At 43.6% G+C, this 22,321-nt stretch overlaps 1 protein-coding gene across 14 annotated transcripts in view; it reads left to right on the plus strand.

The window, feature by feature from the left end:
• Positions 1–22,321, plus strand: part of mlh3 (mutL homolog 3 (E. coli)) — a 140,992-nt gene that overhangs the window by 51,651 nt on the left and 67,020 nt on the right. For 8 of the 14 annotated variants that reach the window (XR_009510842.1, XR_009510844.1, XR_009510841.1 and 5 more), the window contains exons 7-8: positions 14,575–14,683; positions 15,900–16,059. The exons of 3 other annotated variants lie outside the window; for them this stretch is intronic. Coding sequence is in view for 4 of the 11 variants with exons in the window: in XM_059962908.1 (XP_059818891.1) it covers positions 14,575–14,683; positions 15,900–16,059 (269 nt within the window). In the remaining 7 variants the exon portion in view is untranslated. Of the gene's footprint in view, positions 1–14,574; positions 14,684–15,899; positions 16,060–22,321 lie in introns of those variants that run through there. 3 more of the 14 variants (XR_009510856.1, XM_059962918.1, XM_059962929.1) reach the window with 2 other exon arrangements.

Raw genomic sequence — 22,321 nt, forward strand, 5'->3', positions numbered from 1 at the left:
AGTAGATAGTGGAACAGGGTAAAAATAAATGATGTTAGTAGTTCATGCAAAGCCATAAATAGTAAGGTTATGTGTGGTGGTAACAATCTTCTGAGGTGTGTATATTTCAATGCAAGGAGTATTGTGGGAAAGGCAGATGAGCTGAGGGCCTGGATTGACACATGGAATTATGACATCACAGCCATTACTGAAACTTGGCTACTTGGTTCCAGGGTTCCGATGTTTCAGATGTGATAGAGGCAGAGGGATGAAGGGTGGGGGGGGGGGGCTGACTTTGCTAGTCAGGGAAAATATTACAGCAGTGCTTTGGCAGGAAAGATTAGAGGGCTTGTCTACTGAGGCCATATGGGTGGAGCTGAGAAACAGCAAAGGTATGACCACATTAATAGGGTTCTATTATAGACCACCCAATAGTCAGCGAGAATTTGAGGAGCAAATTTGCAGAGAGATAACAGACAACTGCAGGAGACAGAAAGTTGTGATTGTAGGGGATTTTAATTTTCCACACATTGTTTGGGACTCCCATACCGTTAAAGTTCTAGATTGGTTAGAGTTTGTGAAATGCATTCAGGAAAGTTTTCTAAATCAATATATAGATGTACCAACCAGGGAGGATGCAATATTAGATCTCCTATTATGAAAATGAGTTAGGGCAGGTGATGGAAGTGTGTGTAGGAGAACACTTTGGTTCCAGTGATCATAACGTCATTAGTTTCAATGTGATTATGGATAAAGATAGATCTGGTCTTCGGGTTGAAGTTCTAAACTGGAAAAAGGCCAAATTTGAAGAAATGAGAAAGGATCTAAAAAGCATAGATTGGGACAGGTTGCTCTCTGGCAAGGATGTGATTGGTAAGTGGGAGGTCTTCAAAGGAGAAATTTTGAGAGTGCAGAGTTTGTCTGTTCCTGTCAGGATTAAAGGCAAAATGAATAGGAATAAGGAACCTTGGTTCTCGAAGGATATTGGAACTCTGATAAAGAAGAAGAGAGAGATGTATAACATGTATAGGCAACAGGGAGGAAATAAGATGCTTGAAGAGTATAAAAAGAGTAAAAGAAATACTTAAGAAAGAAATCAGGAGGGCTAAAAGAAGACATGAGGTTGCTTTGGCGGTCAGGGTGAAGGATAATCCTAAGAGCTTCTACAGGTATGTTAAGAGCAAAAGGATAGTAAGGGATAAAATTGGTCCTCTTGAAGATCGGAGTGGTAGGCTATGTATGGAACCAAAAGAAATGGGAAAAGATATTAAATGGGTTTTTTGCATCTGTATTTACTAAGGAAACTGGAATGGAGTCTATGGAAACAAGGCAAACAAGTAGGGAGGAAATGGAACTTATACAGATTAAAGAGGAGGAGGTGCTTGCTGTCTTGAGGCAAATCAGAGTAGATAAATCCCCAGGACCTGACAGGGTATTCCCTCGGACCTTGAGGGAGACTAGTGTTGAAATTGCAGGGGCCCTGGCAGAAGTATTTAAAATGTCGATATCCACGGGTCAGGTGCCGGAGGATTGGAGGATAGCTTATGTAGCTCTGTTGTTTAAAAAGGGCTCAAAATGTAAGCCGGGAAATTATAGGCCTGTAAGTTTGACATCGGTATTAGGTAAATTATTGGAAGGAATACTAAGAGATAGGATCTACAAGTATTTGGATAGACAGGGACTTATTAGAAACAGTCAGCATGGCTTTGTGCGTGGTAGGTCATGTTTAACCTATCTATTAGAGTTTTTCGAGGAAGTTACCAGGATGAAGGGAAGGCAGTGGATATTGTATACATGGACTTTAGTAAGGCCTTTGACAAGGTCCCGCATGGGAGGTTAGTTAGGAAGACTCAGTCTCTAGGTATACATGGATAGGTAGTAAATTGGATTAGACATTGGCTCAATGGAAGAAGCTAGGGAGTGGTAGTGGAGGATTGCTACTCTGAGTGGAGGCCTGTGACTAGTGGTGTGCCACAGGGATCAGTGCTGGGTTCATTGTTATTTGTCATCTATATCAATGATCTGGATGATAATGTGGCAAATTGGATCAGCAAATTTGCTGATGATACAAAGATTGGAGGTGTAGTGGACAGTGAGGAAGGTTTTCAAAGCTTGCAGAGGGATTTGGACCAGCTGGAGGAATGGGCTGAAAATGGCAGATGGAGTTTAATGTGGACAAGTGTGAGGAATTGCACTAAGGAAGGTCAAACCAAGGTAGAACATACAAGATAAATGGTAGGACACTGAGGAGTGCAGTAGAACAGAGGGATCTGGGAGTACAGATACATAATTCCCTAAAAGTGGCTTCACAAGTAGATAGGGTCGGAAAGAGAGCTTTTGGTACATTGGCCTTTATAAATCAAAGTATTGAGTATAAGAGTTGGAATGTAATGGTGAGTTTGTATAAGACATTGGTGAGACCAAATTTGGAGTATTGTGTGCAGTTTTGGTCACCTAATTACAGGAAGGATATTAATAAGGTTGAAAGAATGCAGAGAAGGTTTACAAGGTTGTTGCCAGGACTTGAGAAACTGAGTTACAGAGAAAGGTTGAATAAGTTAGGCCTTTATTCCCTGGAGCGTAGGAGAATGAGGGGTGATTTGATAGAGGTGTATAAAATTATGATGGGTATAGATAGAGTGAATGCAAGTAGGCTTTTTCCACTGAGGCCAGGGGAGAAAAAAACCAGAGGTCATGGGTTAAGGGTGAAGGGGGAGAAATTTAAAGGGAACATTGGGGGGGGGGCTTCTTCACGCAGAGATTGGTGGGAATGTGGAATGAGCTGCCAGATGAAGTGGTAAATGCGGGCTCACTTATGACATTTAAGAAAAACTTGGGCAGGTATATGGATGAGAGGGGTTTGGAGGGATATGGCCCAGGTGCAGGTCAGTGGGACTAGGCAGAAGAATGGTTCAGCACAACCAAGAAGGGCCAAAGGGCCTGTTTCTGTGCTGTAATGTTCTATGGTTCTAAATTTAATGGGTCCTTGGGAGCACCCTTGTACTTTGGGAGATGCATCAGGGTGCCCCAAGTCTGGGCATTTGTACTCAGTGTGGAGCCATTCCTGTGGTTTCTCTGTAAGAGGCTGATAGGTTTGGTTTTATGCAAACCGTACATGAAGGTCGCCCTTTTGGCTTACACCGATGATGGCCCCTCATGGTCACTGTCCTTGTTGACTTACAGAGGATGCAGAAGTGCCAGCAGATCTACTTGACTGTATTTTCTGCAAGGGTCAACTGGCCTCTTGGTGGGTCAGTGGCGCATGGACTCCCTGCTGGAGGGGTTAGGCATCACAGCCCTCCTCCACGTGGGGGTCCACTGTAGTTTTGGAATGAAAAGGGGGCAGTAATTGAGGAAGCATCAGGGCAGAGAATTCCACAGATTAACTACTCTTGGGGAAAAGCATGTAAGGCCACAAGATATAGGAGCAGAATTAGGCCATTTGGCCCACTGAGTTTTCTCCACCATTTCATCATGGCTGATCCTATTTTCCACTTAGACCTAATTTCTTGCTTTCTCCCCTTATCCCTTCAAGCCCAGACCAATCAAGAATCTATCAACTTGTAACTTAAATATGCATAAAGTCGTGGCCTCCACAGCTGCCTATGGGGAAGAATTCCATGGATTCATCACTCTCTGGCTAAAGAAATTCCTCCTCATCTTCTGAAAGGATGCCCCTCTTTTCTGAGGCTGTGTCCTCTGGCCTTAGACTCTCCAACCATAGGAAGCATCTTCTTCATATACACTTTATCAAGGCCTTTCACCATTCGATAGGCTTTAATGAGGTCACCCCTTATTCTTCTGAATTCTAGTGAATTTGAAATGGTCTTCATATGACAATTCTAGAGCAACACAAGTGAATCTGCAGATGCTGGAAATAAATAAAAACACAAAATGCTGGCAGAACTCAGCAGGCCAGACAGCATCTATGGCAGGAGGTAGTGACGACGTTTCGGGCCGAAACCCTTCTAGAAACATTTTTGTGAACCTTCTTTGATCCCTCTGTAGTTTCAGCACATCCTTTCTAAGATAAGGAGCCAAACCTGCTCACAATACTCCAAGTGAGACATCACCAGTGCTTTATAAAGTCTCAACGTTACATCCTTGCTTTTATATTCTAGTCCTCTTGAAATGAATGCTAACATTGCACTTCCATTCCTCACCACAGACTCAACCTGCCAATTAACCTTTGGGGAAATCTTGCACAAGGACCCCCATGCCCCTTTGTGACTCTGTTTTTTGTATTTTCTCTTCATTTAGAAAAGAGTCAACCCTTTCATTTCTATTATCAAAGTGCATGGCCATACACTTACTGCACCAGCAGTTTCTTTACCCATTCTCGTAATTTAAGTCCTTCTGTAGCCTTTTCACTTCTTCAAAACTACCCACCCCTTCAACCTCTGTTCATATTGTCCGCAAACTGCAACAAAGGCATCAATTGCATCATCCAAAATGGTAAAGGGAATTGGTCCCAACACAAACCACTGTGGAATACTGCAAGTCACTGTCAGTCAACCAGAAGCGACTCCCTTTATTCCCTTTCTTTGCCTCCTGCCAATCAGCCACTGCTTTATCCATGCTATAATCTTTCCTGTAATACTCTGGATTCGTAGCTTGTTTAGCAGCCTCATGTGTGGCACATTTTCAACGGTCTTCTCAAAATCCAAGTACACAACGTTAACTAATTCTCCTTTCTCCATTGTATTTGTTATTTCTTGAATAATGACAGATTTGTCAGGCAAGATTTCCCTTGAGGAAACCATGCTGACTGTGACTTATTTTATAATGAAACTCCATCATCTTCCCAACCATGGAGGTCAGACTAACTGGCCTATAGTTTCCTTTCTTCTGCTTCTCTCCCTTCTTGAGGAGTGGAGTGACATTTGCAATTTTCCAGTCATTCCAGAATGTAGTGATTCTTGAATAATCATTAATAATGCCTCCATGATTTCTTCAGCCACCTCTCTCAGAACTCTGGGGTTGTACACCATCTGGTCCAGGTGACTTATTTACCTTCAGACCTTTCTTTTTCCTAAGAAATGTTCTCTTTAGTTTTGGTAATTTAGCACACTTCATGTTCCCTGACACCTGGATCTTCCACCATACTACTAGTGTCTTCCACAGTGAAGACTGATGCAAAATACATATTCAGTTTGCTGTTTTGTTGCCCCCCCCCACCCATTACTACCTCTCCTGCATTGTTTTCCAGCGGTCTCATATCCACTCTAGCCTCTCTTTTACCCTTTATGTATCAGAAGATGCTTTCGGTATCCTCATGAATATTATTGGCTAGCTTACTTTTGTATTCCATCTTTACCTTTTTAATGACTTTTTTATTTGCCTTCTGTTGGTTTTTAAAAGCTTCCCAATTCTCTAACTTCCCACTAGTTTTTACTGTATCATCTGCCCTCCCTTTGGCTTTTATGTCGGATTTGACTTCTCTTGTTAGTCATGGTGTTGTCATCTTTGCTCTAGAATACTTCTTCCTCTTTGGGATGTATATATCATGTGCTTTCTGAATTGCTTCCAGAAATTCCAGCCATTGCTGCTCTGCCATCATCCCTGCCAGTGTACTTTTCCGATCAATTCTGGCCAGCTGCTCTCTCATGCCTCTGTAATTCCCATTACTCCACTGTAATACTAATGCATCTCACTTTAGCTTCTCCTTCTCAAATTTCAGGGTGAATTTGATCATATTATGACCACTTGTCCCTAAGGTTTCCTTTACCTTAAGCTCTCTAATCAATTCTGGTTCATTGCACAACACCTAATCCAGAATAGCTGATCCACTGGTGGGATCAACCACGAGTTGCACTAAAAAGCCATCTTGAAGGCACTCTTGATGTTCCCCCTCCTTTAATCCCGCAGCAATCTGATTTTCCCAATCTGCTTGCGTATTGAATTCCCCATAATGATTGTAACGTTACCTGTTCTGTCTCCCATTCAATGAGTCTCATAAGGCACAACCTGCCTTTGGCAAAGCTATGCTGACTATTCCTAATCATGTTATACCTCACCAAGTGGTCATAAATCCTGCCTCTCAGGATCTTCTCCATCAACTTACCAATCACTGAATTAAGACTCACTTGTCTATAATTTCCTGGGCTATTCTCTATTCCTTTTCTTGAATAAGGGAACAACAGCCACAATGCTCCAGTCCTCCAGAACCTCTCCTGTCCTCATTGATCATAACCAGAGGCTCAGCAATCTTCTTCCTCGCCTCCCACAGTAAGTAGCCTGGGGTACATCCCGTCTGGTTCCGGTGACTTATCCAACTTGATGCTTTCCAAACCTCCAACATATCCTCTTTAATAATGTCTACAGGCTCAAACTTTTCAGTCCGCTATAAATCATCCCTACAATCACCAAGATCCTTTTCCTTAGTGAATACTGAAGCAGAGTATTCATTAAGTATCTCTGCTGTCTGCTCTGGTTCCATAAACACTTTTCCACTGTCGCATTTGATTGGTCTTATCCTCTTGCTGTTCACATACTTGTAGAATGCCTTGGGGTTTTTCTTAATCCTGCTCGCCAAGGCCTTCTCATGGCCCCTTCTGGCTATCCTAATTTCATTCTTAAGCTCCTTCCTGCTAGCCTAATAATCTTCTAGATCGCTATCATTACCTAGTTTTTTGAACCTTTCGTAAGCTTTTCTTTTCGTCTTGACTGGATTTTCAACAGCCTTTGTACACCACGGTTCCTGTACCCTACCATCCTTTCCCCGTTTCATTGGAATGTACCTGTGCAGAAGTTCACACAAATATCCCCTGAACATCTGCCATGTTTCTGCCATACATTTCCCTGAGAACATCTGTTCCCAATTTATGCTTCCAAGTTCCTGCCTGAGAGCTTCATATTTCCCCTTACTCCAATTAAATGCTTTCCTAATTTGTTCTGTTCTTATCTCTCTCCAATGCTATTGTAAAGGAGATAGAATATCTCCAAAATGTTCTCCCACTGAGAGACCTGACATCTGACCAGGTCCATTTCCCAATACCAGATCAGTCCAGCCTCTCCTCTTGCAGGCTTATCTACATATTGTGTCGGGAAACTTTCCTGAACACACCTAACAAACTCCACCCCATTATAACCCCTTGCTCTAGGGAGATGCCATAAATATTTAGGAAATTAAAATCTCCCACCAATACAACCTTGTTATTATTACACCTTTCCAGAATCTGTCTCCTTAACTGCTCCTCGATGTCCCTGTAACTATTGGGTTGACTAAAAAACCTTGGCCTCCACTGCAGTCTGTGGCAGAGCATTCGACAGATTCACTAGTCTCTGGCTAAAACAATTCTTCCTTACCTCTGTTCTAAAGGGTCACCCCTCTGTTTTGAGGCTGTGCCCTCTAGTTCTGGTTACCCCCACCAAAGGAAATATCCTCTCCACATCCATCCCACCTTGTCCTTTCAACATTTGGTATGTTTCCATGAGATCCCCTTGCATTCTTCTGTATTCCAAAGATGCCAAATGCTCCTCATATCTTAACGCCTCACTCCCGGAATCATCCTCATGAGCCTCCTCTGGACTCTCAAATAACAATGAAACCCCCTGGTTTCCTTGGCTGTGTAAGACAACCTCCAGCCCCGCCAAATGTGTGAGATTGAGGCACTCTCCCACTCCAAACCCCTGTTTGTGTGGATGCAGTGTAATTTGCTACCATGTTACAAACTAGTGCCTCAAAATAACAGACAGTACAACCACATATGAGTAAAAGGTTATATTTATAAATCTTAATTTGTCAAAAGGGTTAGTAAAGAAAAGAGGGAACAAAAGGGCCCATTTTAATGAAACAGTCAAATGCGCACAAGTTGGAGCTCAAAGTTTCTCCATAGTCACTGATCCTCAATCAATCTCGCCCCTGGCTTCATTGAATCATGGTCCCGTATCCTACAGACAGACATACTTTATTGATCCTGAGGGAAATGACCTCTTCACTCCTGCATCTTCCTTCTTCATTTTTTCTCAAACAAAAGCCCTATGTCCAAAAAACCTTAGTGTCCCTCACCAGAGAAACCTTCACTTAATTTGGCAATCCTAATTGGATGGCACACATTTCTCCTCATCTCTTATCTTCAACAATAACCCAAACAAGCTGAAAACATAACGGACTTTTCTTACAGAACTGCTAAATGAGAAACATACAGCATAACAGTAAAAATATGAACCAGGGCATTACCTTTGTCCTTCCTTCCAATTTGTCTAAGTCCTGTTGCAATCGCATTGCTTCCTCAGCACTACTTACCCAACCATCCGCAAACTTTGCCACAAAGCCATCAATTCCATTATCCAAATCGTTAACAAACAATATGAAAAGTAGTGGTCCCAATACTGACCCCTGAGGAACACCACTAGCCGCTTAACAGCCAATCAGAAAGGCCACTTTTATTCCCACTCACTGTCTCCCGCCTGTCAGCCATTCCTCTATCTATGCCAATATATTTCCAGGATTTTATCTTGTTAAACAGCCTCATGTGTGGCATGTTATCAAACACCTTCTGAAAATCCTAGTAAATGATATAGACTGCCTGTCCTTTGTCCACCCTGCTTGTTACTTCCTTGAAGAACTCTTAACAGATTTGTCATGCAAGGTTTCCCTTTACAAAAACCATGCTGACTTTGACTTTTATCATTAGTCTCCAAGTACCCCAAAGCCTCATCCTTCATAATGGACTCCAATACTTTCCCAACCACTGAGGTTAGGCTAACTGGCCTACAATTTCCTTTCTTTTGCCTTTCTCCCTTCTTAAAGAGTGGAGTGGCTTTTGCAATCTTCTAGTCCTCCGGAACCATGACAGAATCAAGTGATTCTTGAAAGATCATGACCAATGCATCCATTATCTCTTCAGCAGTGTCTCTTAGGACTCTGGGATGTAGTCCATCTGATTCAGGTGACTTATCTACCTTAAGACATTTGAGCTTGCTTAGCACTGACTCCTGCTCCCTAACACTCACGGACGTCTGGCATATTGCTAGTGTCTTCCACAATGAAAACAGATGCAGAGTACCCATTAAATTCATCTGCCATTTCTTTGTCTCACATTACTACCTCACCAGCATCATTTCTAGTGGTCCAATATTAACTGTCACCTCCTTTTTACTCTTTATATAAATTTAAAAACTATTTGGTATCCTGCTTTATATCATTGGCTAATTTACACTCATATTTCATCTTTTAATTTGTAGCTTTTTTTGTTGCCTTGTGTTGGATTTTAAAAGCTTCCCAATCATCCAATCCCACTCACTTTTGCAACCTTATATGCCCTTTCATTGGCTTTTATGCAGTTCTTAACTTCCCTTGTCAGCCATGATTGCCTAGCCTTGTCATTTGAGAACAACTTCATCTGTGGGACGTATCTATCCTGCGGCTTATTAACAATTTCCAGAAACTTCAGCCATCACTGTTCTGCTGTCATCCCTGGCGTATCCTCCTTCAATAAACAAGTTCCTCTCCTGTACTTCTGTAATTTCCTTTGTTCCATTGCAGTACTGATACATGTGACATATGCTTCTCCCTCTCAAATTGCAATTTAATTCAATCATTCTGATATGTCCCACATCCCATTCCCATTCTCGTATGTCCACGTCCCATTCCCATTCTGATATGTCCACGTCCCATTCCCATTCTGATATGTCCACGTCCCATTCCCATTCTGATATGTCCACGTCCCATTCCCATTCTGATATGTCCACGTCCCATTCCCATTCTGATATGTCCACGTCCCATTCCCATTCTGATATGTCCACGTCCCATTCCCATTCTGATATGTCCACGTCCCATTCCCATTCTGATATGTCCATGTCCAATTCCCATTCTGATATGTCTATCCATGGCCTCCTCTACTGTCAAGATGAAGCCACACTCAAGTTGGAGGAACAACACCTTATATTCCATCTGGGTGGCCTCCAACCTGATGGCATGAACATTGATTTCTCTAACTTCTGTTAATGCCCCTCCTCCCCTTCTTACCACATCCCTTCTTTATTTATTTATTATACCCCCCTCTCTTTTTTCTCTCTCTGTCCCTCTCCCAATCACTCCTTGCCTGCTGTCCATCTCTCTCTGGTGCTCTCCTCCCCCTTTCTTTCTTCCTAGGCCTCCCGTCCCATGATCCTCTCCCTTCTCCAGCTGTGTATCCCTTTTGCCAGTCAACTTTAGAGCTCTTAGCCTCATCCCTTCCCCCTCCGGTCTTCTCCTATCATTTCAGATCTCCCCCTCCCACTTTTAAATCTCTCACTATCTCTTCTTTCAGTTAGTCCTGACGAAGGGTCTCAGCCCAAAACGTCGACTGTACTTCTTCTTAAAGATGCTGCCTGGCCTGCTGCGTTCCACCTGCATTTTGTGTGTGTTGCGTGAATTTCAAGCATCTGCAGATTTCCTTGTGTTTGTGCTCAAGTTTTTTACTTGGCTTCTTTATATCTGCTCAGCTAGGTGGAGATAACAGGCAGGATAGTGAAATGCTCCTCTTGCGGCATGTGGGAAGGCAGGGAAACTTCCAGTATCCCTGACCACTGCAACTGCGAGAGATGCATTCAGCTGCAGCTTCTAACAAACCATGCAAAGGAGGTGGAACTGGATGAACGTCAGGTAGGACATAGTAGATAGGGGTGATAGATAGGACATATAGAGAGGTAGTTACACGCAAGGTGCAGAACACAGGAAACTGAGTGACAGTCAGGGGTTCAGGAGCCAGTACAGTGTACCCCTGTGGCCAATCCTGCCTCAGCAACAGGTATATCATTTTGGATACTGTTGGGTCATTTGACCTAACAGAATAAAGTCACAGTGGTTGGGTCTCTGGCACTGAATCTGCTTCTGTGATTCACAGAGGAAGGGGCAAGAAGAGGCATGCAGAGGTAATAGGAGATTCACTAATTAGGGAAATGGACAGGAGGATCGGTGGGCAAGAATAAGATTCCCGGGTGCCAGGGTCTGGGATATCTTGGATCATGTCCTCAGAATCCTTAAGTGGGAGGGTGAACAGCCAGAAGTCGTGGTCCATGTAGATACCAATGATGTAAATAGAATGAGGGATGGAGTTCTGCAGAGGAGTTCAGGGAATTGGGTGCTAACTTAAAAGGCAGCAGGGTTGTGATCTCAGGATTGCTACCCATGCCATGTGCTAGTGAGGCTCGAACTAGGAAGATTATACAGTTTAACACATGGCTAAGGAGTAGGTGTAGGAGGGAGGAGATAAGATTGGCTCTCTTCCAACAAAGATGGATTGTACAAAAGGGATTGTTTGCCCCTGAACTGGAGGGGGACTAATATCCTGGTGGGAAATTTTATTAATGCTGCACGGTGGAGTTTGAACTACAGTTGTAGGGGGCTAGGAACCAAAGTGCCAGAACAGTTGTGGAGATGTTGTAAGACCTCAGAGAAGTTTGGAATCAAAAGGTTGAGCATGGTGTGACAAAATCAAAAAGGGTGTGTACAGGTCTGAAGGCAATGTATCTGAATGTGCACGTTATACAGAATGAGGTAGATGAACTTGCAGCACAGTTGCAGATTGGCAGGTATGATGTTCTAGGCATCACAGAATCATAGCTGAAACATTATAGCTGGGAGCTTAATGTTCAAGGATCGGCAGGAAAGCAGAGGAGGTATTGTTGACGTATAGTGTAAAAAGAATCGGTCTTTGGTAGAAGAAATGAAAGGGTTGACATAGAACATACAACAATACAGTACAGTACAGGCCCTTCAGCCCACAATGTTGTGCCAGCCGTTAAACTCTGCCTCCCATATAACCCCCCACCTTAAATTCCTCCATATACCTGTCTGGTAGTCTCTTAAATTTCACTAGTGTATCTGCCTCCACCACTGACTCAGGCAGTGCATTCCATGCACCAACCACTCTCTAAGTAAAAAAAAACCTTCCTCTCATATCCCCCTTGAACTTCCCTCCCCTTACCTTAAAGCCATGTCCTCTTGTATTGAGCAGTGGTGCTCTGGGGAGAGGGCGCTGGCTGTCCACTCTATCTATTCCTCTTAGTATCTTGTATACCTCTATCATGTTTCCTCTCATCCTCTCCAGAGAGTAAAGCCATAGCTCCCTTAATCTCTGATCATAATGTATACTCTCAAAACCAGGCAGCATCCTGGTAAATCTCCTCTGCACCCTTTCCAATGCTTCCACATCCTTTCTATAGTGAGGCAACTGGAACTGGATACAGTACTCCAAGTGTGGCCTAACCAGAGTTTTATAGAGCTGCATCATTACCCCGCAACTCTTAAACTCTATTCCTCGACTTATGAAAGCTAACACTCCATAAGCTTTCTTAACTACCCTATCTACCTGTGAGGCAACTTTCAGGGATCTGTGGACATGTACCCCCAGGTCCCTCTGCTCCTCCACACTCCCAGGTATCCTGCCATTTACTTTGTACTCTGCCTTGGAGTTTGTCCTCCCAAAGTGTACCACCTCACACTTCTCTGGGTTGAACTCCATTTGCCACTCCTCAGCCCACTTCTGCATCCTATCAATGTCTCTCTGCAATCTTCTACGATCCTCAACACTATCCACAACACCACCAACCTTTGTGTCATCTGCAAACTTGCCAACCCACCCTTCTACCCCCACATCCAGGTCGTTAGTAAAAATCACGAAAAGTAGAGGTCCCAGAACCGATCCTTGTGGGACAGCACTAGTCGCAACCCTCCAATCTGAATGTACTCCCTCCACCACGACCCTCTGCCTTCTGTAGGCAAGCCAATTCTGAATCCACCTGGCCAAACTTCCCTGGTTCCCATGCCTTCTGACTTTCTGAATAAGCCTACCGTGTGGAACCTTGTCAAATGCCTTACTAAAATCCATGTAAATCACATCCACTGCACTACCCTCATCTATGTACAACACACACAAAATGCTGGTGGAACACAGCAGGCCGGGCAGCATCTATAAGGAGAAGCACTGTTGACGTTTCAGGCCAAGACCCTTCGTCAGGACTAACTGAAAGGAAAGATAATAAGAGATTTGAAAGTAGTGGGGGGAGGGGGAAATGTGAAATGATAGGAGAAGACCGGAGGGGTGGGATGAAGCTAGAAGCTGGAAAGGTGATTGGCGAAAGTGATACAGAGCTGGAGAAGGGAAAGGATCATGGGACGGGAGGCCTCTGGAGAAAGAAAGCGGCGGGGGGGGGGGGGCACCAGAGGGAGATGGAAAACAGGCAGGGTGATGGGCAGAGAGAGAGAAAAAAAACAAACAACTAAATATGTCAGGGATGGGGTAAGAAGGGGAGGAGGGGCATTAATGGAAGTTAGAGAAGTCAATGTTCATGCCATCAGGTTGAAGGCTACCCAGCTGGTATATAAAGTGTTGTTCCTCCAAACTGAGTTTGGATTCATTTTGACAGTAGAGGAGGCCATGGATAGACAATTACCCTGATCTGTGTGCCTGGGGTGATTTGATAGAGGTGTATAAAATTATGATGGGTATAGATAGAGTGAATGCAAGCAGGCTTTTTCCACTGAGGCTAGGGGAGAACAAAACCAGAGGTCATGGGTTAAGGGTGAAGGGGGAAAAGTTTAAAGGGAACATTAGGGGGAGCTTCTTCATGCAGAGAGTAGTGGGACTGTGGAATGAGCTGCCAGATGAAGTGGAGAATGCGGGCTCACTTTTGACATTTAAGAAAAACTTGAGCAGGTACATGGATGAGAGGGGTTTGGAGGGATATGGCCCAGGTGCAGGTCAGTGGGACTAGGCAGAAAAATGGTTTGGCATAGCCAAGAAGAGCCAAAAGGCCTGTTTCTGTGCTGTAATGTTCTATGGTGCTCTGGAGCTGGACTTGGTTGTCAGAGGCTATTTGAGGCGCATACTACTGGGAGCATTTAATAGGTAATGGAGCTTGACCCCATTACCACCCCCGGCTGTAACAGTCATAAGGAACCATTGATATGTAATGTGAAAAGAAACTGCCCCAACACCGATCCCAGCGGAACATCACTAGTCACCAACAGTCAACAAGAATAGACTCCCTTTATTCCCACTAATTCACCTACAATATCTCATTGCTGAGTTTACATTCCCCATGAGTTGAATTGAGATTTTGCATTGTTTTTTTAGGGTTGTGGCTGTACTCTCCCAAATTTCTACAGATGTACCGTGGAAAGCGTTCTAAGTAGCTGCATCACCGTCTGATGTGGAGGGGGTGGGGTGGCTAATGCACAAGATCAAAATAAGCTGCAGAGAATTGTAAAATTACTCAGCATTATAGTGTGCAGGACATCTTCAAGGAGCAGAGCCTCAAAAAGGTGGTGTCCATCATTAAGGACACCCATCACCCAGAACATGCCCTCTTATCATTGCTACATCAGGAAGGATGTACAAAATCCTGAAAGCACACTTAACGATTCAGGAACAGTTTCTTCCCCTCTACCCTTCGATTTCTGAATAGACATTGAACTCATGAACACTACCTCACTTTTTCTCTTTTTTTTTTGCACTTCTTTATTTAACTTAACTATTATATATTTACTGACATTAACAAATTTCACAACATATGCCAGTAGATATTAAACCTGATTCTGATTCTGAGTGGGGTCATCTAGACTGGCAGCCCACTGCAGTATCTGACTGCTCCTTCTTTCTGCAGGTAGCTTTGAGACAGTGCCGGGGACTTCGAGCCAAAGGAGGCTGTGCACCTCTACAGTATGTCCACCAATTGAGATAGGCTGCACCCAGCACGAGACTGCACTTCTGCGGTTAGTCCCAGGTTGACGGGGTTCCTTTCTGTGAAGGAGTGCTGTGCATCAGAAATAGCCTAGTACTAGCGAGGAGGGGTGTGGGGTGGAGTTAGGCAGAGCTGCAAGCTAGAGTTGGGGGATTCCCACTTTACACACTGTCCAGACGCATAGACCTTGTGGGCCTTGAATTTCCCCCCCCCCCCATTTACAAGACCCCCAACATCTCCAGGCAACATCTTTCTTTCATCAAGTTCAATTCTGTCTCTTATCTCCCAGTCCTATCCTCGTTCCTTGGAGCTACGTCGTTCTGCAAGTCTCTGCAATCCATCATTCGGGGTTCTTGATACAGGCCTTCTAACATTGAAACATAGAAAACTACAGCACAATACAGGCCCTTTGGCCCACAAAGTTGTGCCAAATATGTCCCTACCTTAGAAATTACTAGGCTTACCCATATCCCTCTATTTTTCTAAGCTCCATGTACCTATCCAAGTCTCTTAAAAGACCCTATCGTATCTGTGTGAATAAGTTCAGCCCGCTGATGCCAGTGGGAACGACTGAACTGAGAACAAACTGATGGCTTAAAAATGGTCATGGGTTCTATAGGAATACCCAGGGATTGTAACATTAAGTTAGAAGAAAAATTTGGATAGGTACATGTTTGGGAAGGGTATGGAAGGCTATGGTACAGGTTGATGGGACTAGGCAGATGAATAGTTCTGCATAGACTACATGGGAGGGGGGGGGGCTATTTCTGTACTGCAATGCTCTGAAGCTATAAGACATAAGAGCAGAATTAGGCCATTCAGCCCATCGAATCTCATATTCCATTTAATAATAACTAACATATTTTGCCTTTCAACCCCATTTTCTGCTTTCTCCCCATAAATCTTTGCCACCCTTTCTAAGTACTTATAAACCATTGTTTTAAATATACTCAATGACTTGGCGTCCACAGCTGTCTGTGGCAATGAATTATACTGATTCACCACCCCCGGCAAAAGAAAATCCTCCTAATCTCTGTTCTAAATGGACACTCCTCTATTCTGAGGCTGTGCCCACTGGTGCTAAACTCCCCCACTATAGCAAATACCATCTTCATGTTCAGTCCATCTAGGCCTTTCAATATTCATTGTGTAAGGGTTTGAGATTACTGGGGCAATGAAGGCTGAGACTGGGGTGCTTCGGGGGCATTGGGCAGCATTGTTCACAAGTTTCTGTTTGTTCCCAACAGGGTGTATTGGAAGCAGTTAGAGGCTGCTGGTGTACAGGTGGAGTTCAGAGATAAGGGAGGTTCGGAGGTTCTGATCAGGAAGGTGCCAGCGTGTTTCATAGAGAGAGAAGCAACTGAGATTCGAAGAGGACGACAGCCTGTAACTCAAGCCATTCTCCAGGCAAGAATTAAAGTTAATAGGAGAAAAATTTCTTCAGCCAGAGGGTGGTAAATCTGTGGAATCATTGCCACAGACAGCTGTGGGGGCAAAGTCCTTGAGTATATGAGAAGCAGAAATGGACAAGTTTGTGATTAGTCAGAACATCCAAGGTTATCGAAGGCTTTAGATGTTTCAGAAAGGATAGGGAGGGAGGCAAAAGAGGTGGGGACATGGCACTGTTGATCAAAGATAGTGTCATGGCTGCAGTAAAGGTGGATGCCATAGAGGGATTGTCTATGGAGTCTCTGTGGGTGGTAGTTAGGAATAGGAAAGGGTCAATAACTCTACTGGGTGTTTTTTTTAATATAGACCACTCAATAGTAACAGGGACATTGAGGAGCAGATAGGGAGACTGATTCTGGAAAGGTTCATCCCAGTTTGGCAAAAGAATAAACCAGGGAAGGTAGTGCACCCGTGGCTGACAAGGGAAATTAGGGATAGTATCAAGTCCAAAGAAGAAACAAATTAGCCAGAAAAAGCGGCACACCTGAGGACTGGGAGAAATTCAGAGTCTAGCAGAGGAGGACAAAGGGCTTAATTAGGAAAGGGAAAAAAGATTATGAGAGAAAGCTGGCAGGGAACATAAAAACTGACTGTAAAAGCTTTTATAGATATCTGAAAAGAAAAAGATTGGTTAAGACAAATGTAGGTCCCTTACAGTCAGAAACAGGTGAATTGATCATGGGGAACAAGGACGTAGCAGACCAATTGAATAATAGAAACATAGAAAATAGGTGCAGGAGTTGGCCATTAGGCCCTTTGAGCCTGCACCGCCATTCAGTATGATCATGGCTGATCATCCAACTCAGAACCCTGTACCTGCTTTCTCTCCATACCCCCCTGATCCCTTTAGCCACAAGGGCCATATCTAACTTCCTCTTAAATTTAGCCAATGAACAGCCTCAACTGTTTCCTGTGGCAGAGAATTCCACAGATTCACCACTCTCTGTGTGAAGAAGTTTTTCCTCATCTCGGTCCTAAAAGGCTTCCCCTTTATCCTTAAACTGTGATCCCTCATTCTGGACTTCCCCAACATCGGAAACAATCTTCCTCCATCTAGCCTGTCCAATCCCTTTAGAATTTTATATGTTTCAATAAGATCCCCCCTCAATCTTCTAAATTCCAGTGAGTATAAGCCTAGTTGATCCAGTCTTTCTTCATATGAAAGTCCTGCCATCCCAGGAATCAATCTGGTGAACCTTCTCTGTACTCCCTCTATGGCAAGAATGTCTTTCCTCAGATTAGGGGACCAAAACTGCACACAATATTCTATGTGTGGTCTCACCAAGGCCTTGTACAACTGCAGTAGAACCTCCCTACTCCTGTACTCAAATCCTTTTGCTATGAATGCCAACATACGATTTGCCTTTTTCACCGCCTGCTGTACCTGCATGCCCACCTTCAATGACTGGTGTACAATGACACCCAGGTCTCGTTGCACCTCCCCTTTTCCTAATCGGCCACCGTTCAGATAATAATCTGTTTTCCTGTTCTTGCAACCAAAGTGGATAACCTCACATTTATCCACATTAAGTTGCATCTGCCATGAATTTGCCCACTCACCTAATCTATCCAAGTCACCCTGCATCCTCTTAGCATCCTCCTCACAGCTAACACCGCTGCCCAGCTTCGTGTCATCCACAGACTTGGAGATGCTGCATTTAATTCCCTCGTCTAAATCATTAATATATATTGTAAACAACTGGGGTCCCAGCACTGAGCCTTGCGGTACCCTGTTAGTCACTGCCTGCCATTCTGAAAAGGTCCTGTTTACTCCCACTCTTTGCTTCCTGTCTGCCAACCAATTCTCTATCCACATCAATACCATACCCGCAATACTGAGTGCTTTAAGTTTGCACACTAATCTCCTGTGTGGGACCTTGTCAAAAGCCTTTTGAAAATCTAAATATACCACATCCACTGGCTGTCCCCTATCCACTCTACTAGTTACATCTTCAAAAAATTCTGTAAGATTCGTCAGACATGATTTTCCTTTCACAAATCCATGCTGACTTTGTCCGATAATTTCACCTGTTTCCAAATGTGCTGTTATCACATCTTTGATAACTGACTCTAGCATTTTCCCCACCACCAATGTCAGGCTAACCGGTCTATAATTCCCCGGTTTCTCTCTCCCTCCTTTTTTAAAAAGTGGGGTTACATTAGCCACCCTCCACTCCTCAGGAACTAATCACGAATCTAAAGAGTTTTGAAAAATTTTCACTAATGCATCCGCTATTTCTTGGGCTACTTCCTTAAGCACTCTGGGATGCAGACCATCTGGCCCTGGGGATTTATCTGCCTTTAATCCCTTCAATTTACCTAACACCACTCCCCTACTAACATGTATTTCCCTCAGTTCCTCCATCTCACTAAACACTCGGTCCCTTACTATTTACAGAAGATTATTAATGTCCTCCTTAATGAAGACAGAACCAAAGTAGTTATTCAATTGGTCTGCCATGTCTTTGTTCCCTATGATCAATTCACCTGTTTCTGACTGTATAGGACCTATATTTGTCTTGACCAATCTTTTTCTTTTCACGTATCTGTAAAAGCTTTTACAGTCAGTTTCCCTGCCAGCTTTCTCTCATAACCTTTTTCCCCTTTCCTAATTAAGCCCTTTGTCCTCATCTGCTGGTTTTGTTCTGTCTTCACTAAGGAGGACATAAATAATCTTCCGGAAATAGTAGGGGACCAAAGGTCTAGTGAGATGGAGGAACGGAGGGAAATACATGTTAGTAGGGAAGTAGTGTTAGGTAAATTGAAGAGATTAAAGGCAGATAAATCCCCAGGGCCAGATGGTCTGCATCCCAGAGTGCTTAAGGAAGTAGCCCAAGAAATAGCGGATGCATTGGTGAAAATTTTTCAAAACTCTTTAGATTCTTGATTAGTTCCTGAGGATTGGAGGGTGGCTAATGTAACCCCACTTTTTAAAAAAGGAGGGAGAGAGAAACCTGGGAATTATAGACCGGTTAGCCTGACATTGGTGGTGGGGAAATTGCTAGAGTCAGTTATCAAAGATGTGATAACAGCACATTTGGAAACAGGTGAAATTATCGGACAAAGTCAGCATGGATTTGAGAAAGGAAAATCATGTCTTACGAATCTTACGGAATTTTTTGAAGATGTAACTAGTAGAGTGGATAGGGGAGAGCCAGTGGATGTGGTATATTTGGATTTTCAAAAGGCTTTTGACAAGGTCCCACACAGGAGATTAGTGTGTAAACTTAAAGCACAGGGTATTGCAGGTATGCTATTGATGTGGATAGAGAATTGGTTGGCAGAATGGAAACAAAGAGTGGGAATAAACAGGACCTTTTCAGAATGGCAGGCAGTGACTAGTGGGGTACCGCAAGGCTCAGTGCTGGGACCCCAGTTGTTTACAATATATATTAATGATTTAGACGAGGGAATTAAATACAGCATCTCCAAATTTGCGGATGACACAAAGCTGGGCGGCAGTGTTAGCTGTGAGGAGGATGCAGGGTGACTTGGATAGGTTAGGTGAGTGGGCAAATTCATGGCAGATGCAACTTAATGTGGATAAATGTGAGGTTATCCACTTTGGTTGCAAGAACAGGAAAACAGATTATTATCTGAACGGTGGCCGATTACGAAAAGAGGAGGTGCAACGAGACCTGGGTGTCATTGTACACCAATCATTGAAAGTGGGCATGCAGGTACAGCAGGTGGTGAAAAAAGGTGAATGGTATGTTGGCATTCATAGCAAGAGGATTTGAATACAGGAGCAAGGAGGTTCTACTGCAGTTGTACAAGGCTTTGGTGATACCACACCTGGAGTATTCTCTGCAGTTTTGGTCCCCTAATCTGAGGAAAGACATTCTTGCCATAGAGGGAGTACAAAGAAGGTTCACCAGATTGATTCCTGGGATGGCAGGACTTTCATATGAAGAAAGACTGGATCGACTGGGCTTATACTTGCTGGAATTTAGAAGATTGAGGGGAGATCTTATTGAAACATATAAAATTCTAAAGGGATTGGTCAGGCTAAATGCAGGAAGATTGTTCCCGATGTTGGGGAAGTCCAGAATGAGGAGTCACAGTTTAAGGATAAAGGGGAAGCCTTTTAGGACCGAGATAAGGAGAAACTTCTTCACTCAGAGAGTGGTGAATCTGTGGAATTCTTTGCCACAGGAAACAGTTCAGGCCAGTTCATTGGCTGTATTTAAGAGGGAGTTAGAAATTACCCTTGTGGCTAAAGGAATCAGGGAGTATGGAGAGAAAGCAGGTATAGGGTTCTGAGTTGGATGATCAGCCATGATAATATTGAATGGCGTTGCAGGCTTGAAGGGCCGAATGGCCTACTCCACCTATTTTCTATGTTTCTATGTAGGAGTAATAACAACAGGGTTGTTGTGGTGGGGATTTTAATTTCTCAAATATTGACTGGCATCTCCCTAAAGTGAGGGGTTTAGATGGGGTGGAGTTTGTCAGGTGTGTTCAGGAAGGTTTCTTGACACAATATGTAGATAAGCCTACAAGAGGAGATGCTGTACTTGATCTGATATGGGGAAATAAACCTGGTCAGTGGGAGAGCATTTTGGAGATAGTGATCACAATTCTATCTCCTTTACCATAGCGTTGGTGAGGGATAGGAACAGACAAGTTAGGAAAGCGTTTAATTGGAGTAAGGGCACTATGAGGCTATCAGACAGGAACTTCGAAGCATAAATTGGAAACAGATATTCTCAGGGAAACATATAGAAAAAACATGGCATATGTTCAGGGGCTATTTGCGTGGGGTTCTAAGTAGGTACCTTCCAATGATACATGGAAAGGATGGTAGGGTACAAGATCTGTGGTGCACAAAGGCTGTTGTAAATCTAGTCAAGAAGAAAAGAAGAGCTTACGAAAGGTTCAAAAAAGTAGGTAATGATATGAATCTAGAAAATTATAAGGCCAGCAGGAAGGAGCTGAAGAATAAAATTTGGAGAGCTGAAGGGGCCATGAGAAGGCCTTGACAGACAGGATTAAGGAAAACCCCAAGGCATTCTACAAGTATGTGAAGAGCAAGAGGATAAGATGTGAGAGAATAGGACCAATCAAGTGTGGCAATGGAAAAGTATGTATGGAACCGGAAAAAATAGCAGAGGTACTTAATGAATACTTTGCTTCAGTATTCACTACGGAAAAGGATCTTGTCAGTTGTAGGGATGACTTGCAGTAGACTGAAAAGTTTGAGAATGTAGATATTAAGAAAGAATGTGCTGGAACTTTTGGAAAGCATCAAGTTGGATAAGTCACTGGGACCGGAGGGGATGTACCCCAGGCTACTGTGGGAAGCGAGGGAGGGAATTGCTGAGCCTCAGGCAATGATCTTCACATAATCAATGAGGACAGGAGAGGTTCTGGAGGATTGGAGTGTTGCGGATGTTCTTCCCTTATTCAAGAAAGGGAGTAGAAATATTCCAGGAAATTATAGGCCAGTGAGTCTTACTTCAGTGGTTGCAAGTTGATGGAGAAGATCCTGAGATGCAGAATTTATGAACATTTAGAGAGGCATAATATGATTAGGAATAGTCAGCATGGCTTTGTCAAAGGCAGGTCATGCCTTACAAGTCTGATTGAATTTTTTGCGGATGTGGCTAGACACATTGTTGAAGGTAGAGCAGTAGTTGTAGTGTATATGGATTTCAGCAAAGCATTTGATAAGGTATCCTGTGCAAGGCTTATTGAGTAGGTAAGGAGGCATGGGATCCAAGGGGACATTGCTTTGTCGATCCAGAACTGGCTTGCCCACAGAAGGCAAAGAGTGGTTGTAGATGGGTCATATTCTGCATGGAGGCTGCTGACCAGCGGTGTGCCTCAGGGTTCTGTTCTGGGACCCTTACTCTTGGTGATTTTTATAAATGACCTGGATGAGGATATGGAGGGATGGATTAGTAAGTTTGCTGATGACACAAAGGTTGGGGATGTTGTGGATAGTATGGAGGGCTGTCAGAGGTTACAACGGGACATTGATAGGATGCAAAACTGGGCTGAGAAGTGGCAAATGCAGTTCAACCCAGATAAGTGTGAGTTGGTTCATTTTGGTAGGTCAAATATGATGGCAGAATATAATATTAATGGTAAGACTCTTGGCAGTGTGGATGAGCAGAGGGATCTTGGGGTCCCAGTCCATAGGACACTCAAAGCTGCTATGCAGGTTGATTCTGTAGTTAAGAAGACATACGGTGTATTGGCCTTCATCAATCGTAGG

Source organism: Hypanus sabinus, chromosome 2, assembly GCF_030144855.1.
Source record: "Hypanus sabinus isolate sHypSab1 chromosome 2, sHypSab1.hap1, whole genome shotgun sequence".
In the NCBI taxonomy this organism is placed as follows: Eukaryota; Metazoa; Chordata; class Chondrichthyes; order Myliobatiformes; family Dasyatidae; genus Hypanus; species Hypanus sabinus.